General features: G+C 42.0%; 1 protein-coding gene across 4 annotated transcripts in view; it reads left to right on the forward strand.

Moving 5' to 3' along the window:
* The window catches only part of LMTK3 (lemur tyrosine kinase 3), a 114853-nt gene that overhangs the window by 74361 nt on the left and 28461 nt on the right, over nucleotides 1-12031 (forward strand). For 3 of the 4 annotated variants that reach the window (XM_073656316.1, XM_073656313.1, XM_073656314.1), the window contains exons 7-8: nucleotides 3663-3750; nucleotides 9663-9811. In XM_073656316.1, the coding sequence (XP_073512417.1) occupies nucleotides 3663-3750; nucleotides 9663-9811 (237 nt within the window). The remainder of the gene's footprint in view (nucleotides 1-3662; nucleotides 3751-9662; nucleotides 9812-12031) is intronic. The other variant, XM_073656315.1, reaches the window with a different exon arrangement.

Below are 12031 nucleotides of genomic sequence, written 5' to 3' on the forward strand. Positions count from 1 at the left end.
CAAAAAGCTTGTCGGCAGAGGGAAGCATGAAGTGCTCTAAAATTTCCTGGTGGACGGCTGCGCTGACTTTGGTCTTGATAAAACACAGTGGACCTACACCAGCAGATGACATGGCTCCCCAAACCATCACTGATTGTGGAAACTTCACACTAAACCTCAAGCAACTTGGATTGTGTGCCTCTCCACTCTTCCTCCAGACTCTGAAACCTTGATTTCCAAATGAAATGCAAAATTTACTTTCATCTGAAAACAACACCTTGGACCACTGAGCAACAGTCCAGGTCTTTTTCTCCTTGGCCCAGGTAAGACGCTTCTGGCGTGGTCTATTGGTCATGAGTGGCTTGACACAAGGAATGCGACACTTGTAGCCCATGTACTGGATACGTCTGTGTGTGGTGGCTCTTGAAGCAATGACTCCAGCAGCAGTCCACTCCTTGTGAATCTCCCCCAAATTTTTGAATGGCCTTTAATTAACAATCCTTTCAAGGCTGCAGTTATACCGGTTGCTTGTGTACCTTTTTCTACCACACTTTTTCCTTCCACTCAGCTTTCCTTTAATATGCTTTGATACAGCACTCTGCAAACAGCCAGCTTCTTTAGCAATGACCTTTTGTGTCTTACCCTCCTTGTGGAGTGTGTCAATGACTGCCTTCTGGACATCTGTCAAGTCAGCAGTCTTCCCCATGATTGTGGAGCCTACTGAAACAGACTAAGGGACCTTTTTAAATGCATCGGAAGCCTTTACTTATGTTTTTTGTAAATTATTCTAATTTACTGAGATAATGACTTTTGTGTTTTCGTTGGCTGTAAGCCATAATCATCAACATTACCAGAAATAATCACTTGAAATAGATCACTCTGTTTGTAATGAGTCTATATAATGTATGAGTTTCACTTTTTGTATTGAAAAACTGAAATAAATTAACTTTATTTATTCAACGCAGCTGATATCTGCGTCCCAGCACAGCGGTGTATGACGTCACTGCCATGCGCTGGGACGCAGATGTCAGTTGCTGGCCTCTGATAGGCCGGCGGCTGGCATTGGTATTGCTGTGCAGAGAGACGGTGGTCTCTGCGAGGCAATACACTGCACTACAGTGCTGATGTCGGCGGTTCCTGGACCGGGCTGCAATCATCAAGGGGTCTATGTGCCTACGGGCCACAGGTGCAGAAAGGACGCCGAGGGAACGGAGGACAGGTGAGAATAATCTTTATTTTTTTTTGTGTCATGCCTATGTGAAATACAGGACAGGGGACCTGTGCGCAGTATGGGGGGGGCACTGTGCGCAGTATTGGGGGGGAGGGAACTTGTGCGCAGTATTGGGTGGGTGACCTGTGCGCAGTATGGGGGGGGCACTCTGCGCAGTATGGGGGGAGGGAACTTGTGAGCAGTATTGGGTGGGTGACCTGTGCGCAGTATTGGGTGGGTGACCTGTGTGCAGTATGGGGGGGGGCACTGTGCGCAGTATGGGGGGGAGGGAACTTGTGTGCAGTATTGGGTGGGTGACCTGTGCGCAGTATTGGGTGGGTGACCTGCGCGCAGTATTGGGTGGGTGACCTGTGCGCAGTATTGGGTGGGTGACCTGCGCGCAGTATTGGGTGGGTGACCTGCGCGCAGTATTGGGTGGGTGACCTGTGCGCAGTATTGGGTGGGTGACCTGTGTGCAGTATTGGGTGGGGGACCTGCGCGCAGTATTGGGTGGGTGACCTGTGCGCAGTATGGGGGGGAGGGAACTTGTGTGCAGTGTTGTGTGGGTGTGCAGTATTGGGTGGGTGACCTGTGTGCAGTATTGGGTGGGTGACCTGCGCGCAGTATTGGGTGGGGGACCTGCGCGCAGTATTGGGTGGGTGACCTGTGTGCTGTATTGGGTTGGTGACCTGTGCGCTGTATTGGGTGGGTGACCTGTGCGCAGTATTGGGTGGGTGACCTGTGCGCAGTATTGGGAGGGTGACCTGTGCGCAGTATTGGGTGGGTTACCTGTGCGCAGTATGGGGGGGGGGGCACTGTGCACAGTATGGGGGGGGGACTTGTGCGCAGTATTGGGTGGGTGACCTGTGCGCAGTATTGGGTGGGTGACCTGCGCGCAGTATTGGGTGGGTGACCTGCGTGCAGTATTGGGTGGGTGACCTGTGCGCTGTATCGGGTGGGTGACCTGTGCACTGTATTGGGTGGGTGACCTGTGCGCAGTATTGGGTGGGTGACCTGTGCGCAGTATTGGGAGGGTGACCTGTGCACAGTATTGGGTGGGTGACCTGTGCGCAGTATTGGGTGGGTGACCTGTGCGCTGTATTGGGTGCGCTGTATTGGGTAGGAAAAAAATGGTATCACTAAAAATGGCACTTTGTCCTGCAAATAATGCGCGCCCCCCCCCCCCAAATTAAATGTTTTTCCGTGTGCGGCCCATATACCCAGCTGAGTTTGAGACCCCTGGTGTAGGGAGAGTGCTGCTGAGCTAGGGAGAGATTTATACTGCAAAATAGGCAGTGTAGGGTCTCTAAAGCCTGCCAAATCAAACAAACAGTCCTTCTGAGGACTAATATCCATCCCAGATAGACAAGGACTTGCACGGGGATAGTTGCAAGTCTGCATCTTCTGATGCGGCAAAGATGACTTCTGATGGGCACACTTTTAGGCAGTGACCTGGGTGTCAGAGATGCTTCCAGGGGTCTTTTCAGCACTGTATGCATGTGTCACACAGCACATGGCCAGATAAGGTTGTAAAATGTTAAAATGACATTTCCCCGTGAATGCATTTGTCACGGTTGAAAGCAATACAAAAGTGCAAAAACGCATTAAAAAATGCTACTTGTGAACATAGCCCAAGGTGTGGAGGAGTATTTTTGTTTTTGGTTATTTATTTTACCTTATACACAAGTCTTTACCCTGGAAAGGATGTTCCTTAACTTATTTCACAGGAAAGCAGTTTCAGTTTTGCTTTTGAACGTTTTATTGTGAGCCTGTAAAAGTGGCTTAATACCTCTGACCACGTTGTTGACAGCAGTGACCTGGGGGTCAGAAATGCTTCCTGGGGTGATCTCCATGCTGTCCCCATGTCATTTGAGCACTGTCACTATTGTTGTGGGCACTTTTTAGGCTTTCTACAGACTGCCGGGGGTCCCGCCGCAAAAATGCTCGGGTCTCCCATAGACTAACATTGGGCTCGTTGCTCGGGTCGAGCACCCGAGTATCACGGTGAGCTCGGTCCGAGCTTCGAGCACCCGAGCATTTTAGTGCTCGATCAACACTATTAATAACTGTAATTGCTTATTTACCAGTTACTGCCTTTATTTATTCTACTCTTATTTCACACTACCTCTTTATTTAATCCTGTATATAGTTTTGTATTTGTTTAGTAATTTATGTATAAGATAAATGCAGAATACCATATATGTAGTATAATGTACGCCACGTTTAGTACTATTGAGTTAGCACATAGATGCAGAGCGCAAAACTAACTCATGTATTATAATATCATATTGTGCATATTAAAAAAATGGTATTATGCCGTGTTAAAGATTAAAAAACACGTCTTAAACATGGAACATCAGAAGTGTTTATCTACTTTGTATATTCAAAAATGCATTGTTATATTTTACAGAATTTTAAGAATTTTGTTTCCATATTTAAGAGCCACTGTACTTACAATATTTTTTCCTTTAAGAAGCCTGCAGCACCCCAACATTTTGCAATGCCTGGGACTGTGCACAGAAACTATTCCTTTCCTTCTTATCATGGAGTTTTGTCAACTGGTAAGTTTATATTCTGAATTTGACATTAACAATGATGCACTGAATGCAGTTTTTTGTTACTGAAAAAGTACTAAATTTGTGTATAAGTTGAGTAGGGTTAAATATCTCCATACTGTGTACAGTACTTTAGGCCTGGACGGCACAACGACTGTAGCAGCAGCAGAACAACTGGCTGTGGTTTGTTTTGTGAATTGAAGTAATGCAAATTCTGTTGAAGACAATAGAAAAGTTATATACAGTACAGACCAAAAGTTTGGACACACCTCATTTTAAGATTTTTCTGTATTTTCATCACTATGAAAATTGTACATTCACATTGAAGGCATCAAAACTATGAATTAACACATGTGGAATTATATACTTAACAAAAAAGTGTGAAACAACTGAAAATATGTCTTATATTCTAGGTTCTTCAAAGTAGCCACCTTTTGCTTTGATGACTGCTTTGCACACTCTTGGCATTCTCTTGATGAGCTTCAAGAGGTAGTCACCGGAAATGGTCTTCCAACAATCTTGAAGGAGTTCCCAGAGATGCTTAGCACTTGTTGGCCCTTTTGCCTTCACTCTGCGGTCCAGCTCACCCCAAACCGTCTCAATTGGGTTCAGGACTGGTGACTGTGGAGGCCAGGGCATCTGGCGTAGCACCCCATCACTCTCCTTCTTGGTCAAATAGCCCTTACACAGCCTGGAGGTGTGTTTGAGGTCATTGTCCTGTTGAAAAATAAATGATGGTCCAACTAAACGCAAACCGGATGGAATAGCATGCCGCTGCAAGATGCTGTGGTAGCCATGCTGGTTCAGTATGCCTTCAATTTTAAATAAATCCCCAACAGTGTCACCAGCAAAGCACCCCCACACCATCACACCTCCTCCTCAATGCTTCATGGTGGGAACCAGGCATGTAGAGTCCATCCGTTCACCTTTTCTGCGTCGCACAAAGACACGGTGGTTGGAACCAAAGATCTCAAATTTGGACTCATCAGACCAAAGCACAGATTTCCACTGGTCTAATGTCCATTCCTTGTGTTCTTTAGCCTAAACAAGTCTCTTCTGCTTGTTGATTGTCCTTCGCAATGGTTTCCTAGCAGCTATTTTACCATGAAGGCCTGATGCACAAAGTCTCCTCTTAACAGTTGTTGAAGAGATATGTCTGCTGCTAGAACTCTGTGTGGCATTGACCTGGTCTCTAATCTGAGCTGCTGTTAACCTGTGATTTCTGAGACTAGTGACTCGGATAAACTTATCCTCAGAAGCAGAGGTGACTCTTGGTCTTCCTTTCCTGGGGCGGTCCTCATGTGAGTCAGTTTCTTTGTAGCGCTTGATGGTTTTTGCAACTGCACTTGGGGACACTTTCAAAGTTTTCCCAATTTTTCGGACTGACTGACCTTCATTTCTTAAAGTAATGATGGCCACTAGTTTTTCTTTACTTAGCTGCTTTTTTCTTGCCATAATACAAATTCTAACAGTCTATTCAGTAGGACTATCAGCTGTGTATCCACCTGACTTCTGCACAACACAATTGATGGTCCCAACCCCATTTATAAGGCAAGAAATCTGACAGGGCACACCTGTGAAGTGAAAACCATTTCCGGTGACTACCTCTTGAAGCTCATCAAGAGAATGCCAAGAGTGTGCAAAGCAGTCATCAAAGCAAAAGGTGGCTACTTTGAAGAACCTAGAATATAAGACATATTTTCAGTTGTTTCACACTTTTTTGTGAAGTATATAATTCCACATGTGTTAATTCATAGTTTTGATGCCTTCAGTGTGAATGTACAATTTTCATAGTCATGAAAACACAGAAAAATCTTTAAATGACAAGGTGTGTCCAAAACTTTTGGTCTGTACTGTATATATATATATCCTGGAAAAATCTATACACACAGTAAACTTATGTGCATATGGTCAAAGTGATTCACCCTGCTGGAATATTAAGGGACTAAAGAGGAGTAGAAACCCTTATACTATATGTCTCCTACACTCTCCGTGTATGTGTGTATAACATGCAGTCTGTGTATAACATGCAGTATGTGTGCATGCAGGATGTTTTTGGAATGGAGTTTGTGTGCGCATATACCATGGAGTGTATGTATAACATACAGTGTATGTGTGTGCAACATGCAGTTTGTAGCATACAGTGTGTGTAACAAATGGTGTCTGCGTGTGTATAGCACGGAGTGTGTGTGTAACCTACACACACTGTGTGCTAAAAACATATTGTAACAAACAGTGTATGTATGTATAGCATGGACACATACTGTGTCTGTAATACCGGTAGCGCAGATGAGCGTTTATAGGTGTTAACAAGTCAGCAATCACCCAATTAACAAACAAAAATCATCACTCTCTGCACCCATCACCCTATGTTAACAGATGACGTGCTGCCAACTACGTGATACTGTATGGGGGCAGAATTAGTGACCATTCTGTCACCATCATTCTTCGTCAGCCTGTGAAATGAGGCCGATACACAAGTGCCAAATATCTTGAATGCAGTCGATTAGTGCTCATTTAAAGAAGCACTCCTCGTCCTCCCATCAAAGTTTTTATCCTCTTAATATATTGCAGTCATTATACAGCACTGTGTATTTACAATTGCTCATTTTTCCTTTCTACCCAGCTAATTCTTCTCTTTTCCATCAGATCTTTGACATCACGTGATTATAAACTGACTAGCTGAATCCTTCTAAGCTCTATGTAGAAACAGGAGGTCAATTTTCTCTGCATGAGCTATGAGACACTGCCAAAAGGCCCTGGCAGGGGGAGGAAGGAGCAGCTGGGTCAGGAGTTTAAGAGGGAGATGACTCATGCACAGAAAGAGACTTCCTGTTTCTACACAGAGCAGAGAAAAGAGAAGAATTAACTTTGTAGAAAGACAAAATGAGCAATTGTAAGTACACAGTGCAATATAATATGATGATCGCAATATATTAAGCGGATAAAAACTTTGAAGGAAGGGGAAGGGCTACTTTAACGGTCTGTTTCTGTATGATGGTGCAATATCTTAGCATTTGGGGCATGTAATTTTTATGTAGGGCTACCCTTTGCTAAAACTGGCCCTGTTTGAGGCCTTAAAGGTATAAAAAAAACAAAAAGAAGTATAAAAATTACAAAAAGTAATCATTCAAATAATCACTGATGAATGAGATGCAGTTTCTTATACATCTTTTCTTAAACTGTTGTTACTATTTAAGTCTCTATGAGAAGGTGACAAAATCAATAGAAAATATGGTGTATGATATATTTTCAAAAATCCGGAGTAAGGCTGTGTGCCCACGATGTGTTTTTGGTGCGTGTTTTGGTGCGTGTTTGCAGCGCGTAAACGCTCCAGAAACGCATTGCATACCTTATCCCATGACTTCCTATGACATTCTGCAAGTTCTGTGCACATGGTCAGGATTTTTTCTGCGCAGATTTTACTCACAGAAAAAATACGGACATGACCAATTCTTGTGCGTTTCTGCATGCGTATTTGCCTATACAATGCATTGGAAAAACGCATGGCAAATACGCATGCAAAAACGCGTCAAATACGCGTCAAAAATGCATGGAAAAACCGCATGCATTTTTCTGCCAAGGAGATGCAGAAATGCTCAGGAAAATTTTTGCTTCATTTCTGCATCCTGGGCACTAAGCCTAACAGTCTAAATACATGTATAACTGTTAGTGATAATCATTGTCCTGGTGGAACCAAAAATGATTGGTTTTAACTTGGGATGAGAGGACCCGTGGAAGTTCGGATTCTGGTACCCGACCCGAACTTTATTCCAAAGTTCAGTTCGGGTATGAGAACTGTACCCAAACTTGATCCAGACCCTGAACCCTTTGGAAAGAATGAGGACCTGAACTTTTGAGCTGGAAAATTCTCTCTCTCTTCTTCCCGGACTTCCCCAGAACTTTGAACATTGCAAAGGACTTCTGGGAGAAGTCCGTGATCGGGGATTTACCATCGGACACTAACAGTCCGGTACTAACAGCAAACATTTAAGTTTGGGTTCGCTCATCTCTAGTTTTAACCGATATGATCCTTCAAAATGTTATATCATTCAAATAAGTGTGTTCAATACCCGATATCAATCACAATATCTGTGGGTTTCATAAGAATAAGTGTTCATATTATTGAAAATATCTATATATATCTCTGCCACTTTTCTTAGAGCTAAACATTTCGGAATGCTTTAGTGACTTAATGAGTGGTACAGCTGTATAAATCAGTGTTCTACAATTAAACAATATATTTTTAAGTGAACTAGGGTATATCTATGCAATCGTCGCTCGTCCCCTTCACTTTTCCCAGCCTTAGGCCATCCCCCTTTACCTAACTGGCAGCATGTTCCCTTATTCCTACATCTGACGACATCGAATGGTTTACACAGTTTACCCAAGGAAAATTGACATTGCTGTCATTAATGGTATAAAGAATGTATTAGAGATTAGCGAAAACATTCAGACTAGCCTGATCTGGGGTCTAGTTCGATCCTCCATGGTGGCAGTTCAGCAGCAGTAATCCGTTGACCACAATCTTGGGCGCCCAGGATGCCACACACAGTATTTAAGTTTTTAGAGAAGGTGACAAAATCAATAGAAAATATAGTGTATGATAAATTTTCAAAAATCTGGAATAACAGTTTAAATACATTTACACCGAGTGCCATAGAGGACCGAATTGGTCAGAAGTCTTTTTGCTCGACTCCAGCAAGTTTGCTCATCTCTATAGTTAGTTAAATCTGTTATCTTCTATACTTTTCTAATACATTTTATAGTTATTGAAAAAAGAAATAATATTATCCTGGGAACACTTTCTGACATACAGAATGTTTCCTGAATAGGGTATATCAGCGACACATAAGAAGGAGAAAAGGCCAAGGAGGGAATACATGGGAGAGATTTACTGGGCAAAGTGCACAAATAACTGGCGTACCAGCCATATGCCAAATTTATCATGTATTATACACACTTTTTATTCTCTAAACAATATTTAAAAGTTTTTAGAAATGCCTAAGTGGTGTAGGAAAATGTATCATTACTTTGACACTAAATAATGGTGTGAATGAAGTAAGTTAGGCAAGAGGTGGCATTAGAAAGACAAAAGCATCTAACATATCAAACCAAATTGGTCAAACTGAACGCACCACTGTGATAAATTTGCTCCAGTTTCTGTCTAATATTATTTTATGCTATTTATTTAGGACAGTTCTAATCTGCCCCATTGTGTCTAATATTTTACATGACAGGTTCCCTTTCACAATATTAGACCTGACAGTTGTATCGTCTGTTCCTTGTGATCAGGGGTGAATTTTTCTCATTTCTGTTCTCGGGTGACTGAATAGTAAAGGGACTCTGTCACCAGGTTTTTGCCACTCAATCTGCATGATGTACAGATAGAGAACTGATCCCATTGTTGTGTCACTTACTGGGCTGCTTGCTGTAGTTTTGATAATATCACTGGAGATTATCACTAGAGGACTAGTAAACCTGCTGCCTGTAGTCCTCCAGAATCATGAGCTCTGTATAACCCTGCCCCTCACCACTGATTGGCAGCTTTCTGCATATGCACAGTGTATACAGAAACCTGCCAATCAGTGATGTGGGCGAAGTTATACAGAGCTCAGCATTCAGAGAACTGGTAGATCTACAGCAGGGAAAGCTGTGATTTTAGCAAAACTGCAGCAAGCAGCCTAGTAAGAGATACATCACCGGAATCAGGGTCTCTGCCTCTATATTATACCGCTCTCAGATGCGATAGCAAAGAGGTAACAGGTATTTGTTTTGGATGACATCTTTTTAATGTAGGAAAGTCATTCTGGACATATTTCCTTGTAGATCCTGCTGCTCTATGCAGAGCTTTGTGCCATGATTTCAGTTTGACAGGCATTCAACACTGACATCTTTGTACCTGTACCTTTTTGTAGGGAGATCTGAAAAGGTATCTCAGAGCACAACGGAAGGCAGATGGCATGACCCCTGACCTCTTAACATGTGACCTTGCAACCCTGCAGAGAATGGCATATGAGATAACACTTGGACTTATGCACCTCCATAAAACCAATTATATACACAGGTACAGTATACTTTGTGCTCTGATACTAAGGTTTTTTTTTTAATAGACTTAATCTTTTAACTATTGGAGCATTTTGGTTGCAAATGATCAGACACTTTTATAAATTTTCTAAATGTGTGATTCATTTCTTGTTCTCCCTCATAAAATCTTTGCTTCCCTTTTTCATGACCCATAGGGCTAACTCTATAACTTTTTAATGGAAACATTTTTTTGCCTGCTATAGTTTTATTAGGGGTATAGTGTACATATATATATATATATATATATATATATATATATATATATATATATATATATATACATATACAGTGCAGACCAAAAGTTTGGACACACCTTCTCATTTAAAGATTTTTCTGTATTTTCATGACTATGAAAATTGTACATTCACACTGAAGGCATCAAAACTATGAATTAACACATGTGGAATTATATACTTAACAAAAAAGTGTGAAACAACTGGAAATATGTCTTATATTCTAGGTTCTTCAAAGTAGCCACCTTTTGCTTTGATGACTGCTTTGCACACTCTTGGCATTCTCTTGATGAGCTTCAAGAGGTAGTCACCGGAAATGGTTTTCACTTCACAGGTGTGCCCTGTCAGGTTTAATAAGTGGGAGTTCTTGCCTTATAAATGGGGTTGGGACCATCAGTTGTGTTGTGCAGAAGTCAGCTGGATACGCAGCTGATAGTCCTACTGAATAGACTGTTAGAATTTGTATTATGGCAAGAAAAAAGCAGCTAAGTAAAGAAAAACGAGTGGCCATCATTTCTTTAAGAAATGAAGGTCAGTCAGTCCGAAAAATTGGGCAAACTTTGAAAGTGTCCCCAAGTGCAGTTGCAAAAACCATCAAGTGCTACAAAGAAACTGGCTCACATGAGGACCGCCCCAGGAAAGGAAGACCAAGAGTCACCTCTGCTTCTGAGGATAAGTTTTTCCGAGTCACTAGCCTCAGAAATCGCAGGTTAACAGCAGCTCAGATTAGAGACCAGGTCAATGACACACAGTTCTAGCAGCAGACACATCTCTACAACAACTGTTAAGAGGAGACTTTGTGCAGCAGGCCTTCATGGTAAAATAGCTGCTAGGAAACCACTGCTAAGGACAGGCAACAAGCAGAAGAGACTTGTTTGTGTTAAAGAACACAAGTAATGGACATTAGACCAGTGGAAATCTGTGCTTTGGTCTGATGAGTCCAAATTTGAGATCTTTGGTTCCAACCACCGTGTCTTTGTGCGACGCAGAAAAGGTGAACGGATGGACTCTACATGCTTGGTTCCCACCGTGAAGCATGGAGGAGGAGGTGTGATGGTGTGGGGGTGCTTTGCTTGTGACAGTGTTGGGGATTTATTCAAAATTGAAGGCATACTGAACCAGCATGGCTACCACAGCATCTTGCAGCGGCATGCTATTCCATCCAGTTTGCGTTTAGTTGGACCATCATTTAATTTTCAACAGGACAATGACCGCAAACACACCTCCAGGCTGTGTAAGGGCTATTTGACCAAGAAGGAGAGTGATGGGGTGCTACGCCAGATGACCTGGCCTCCACAGTCACCAGACCTGAACCCAATCGAGATGGTTTGGGGTGAGCTGGACCGCAGAGTGAAGGCAAAAGGGCCAACAAGTGCTAAGCATCTCTGGGAACTCCTTCAAGATTGTTGGAAGACCATTTGCGGTGACTACCTCTTGAAGCTCATCAAGAGAATGCCAAGAGTGTGCAAAGCAGTCATCAAAGCAAAAGGTGGCTACTTTGAAGAACCTAGAATATAAGACATATTCTCAGTTGTTTCACACTTTTTTGTTAAGTATATAATTCCACATGTGTTAATTCATAGATTTGATGCCTTCAGTGTGAATGTACAATTTTCATAGTGATGAAAATACAGAAAAAATCTTTAAATGAGAAGGTGTGTCCAAACTTTTGGTCTGTACTATATATAAATATATATATATATATATATATATATATATATATATTTAATTTACAATTCTTTGTTCTTTAAATTTTCAAAGTTGCATGAGGCAAAGTATTAGTTTGGGTTTCCTATTTTTTTTTATGTACAACATATGGAACCTTTGATTACATTGCAATTTTACCTTTTTTTATGCATTTTGTTAACATAGTATGTCCCCATAAGGTCATAATGGAACGTTGGGAAACATTCACTCTTTTTAACTTTAATTCATGTCCAATTTTTCATTGTAATGGGGGCATTTAT

This window comes from Phyllobates terribilis, unplaced genomic scaffold, assembly GCF_046119375.1.
Source record: "Phyllobates terribilis strain yellow unplaced genomic scaffold, ASM4611937v1 Scaffold_12__6_contigs__length_324123572, whole genome shotgun sequence".
In the NCBI taxonomy this organism is placed as follows: Eukaryota; Metazoa; Chordata; class Amphibia; order Anura; family Dendrobatidae; genus Phyllobates; species Phyllobates terribilis.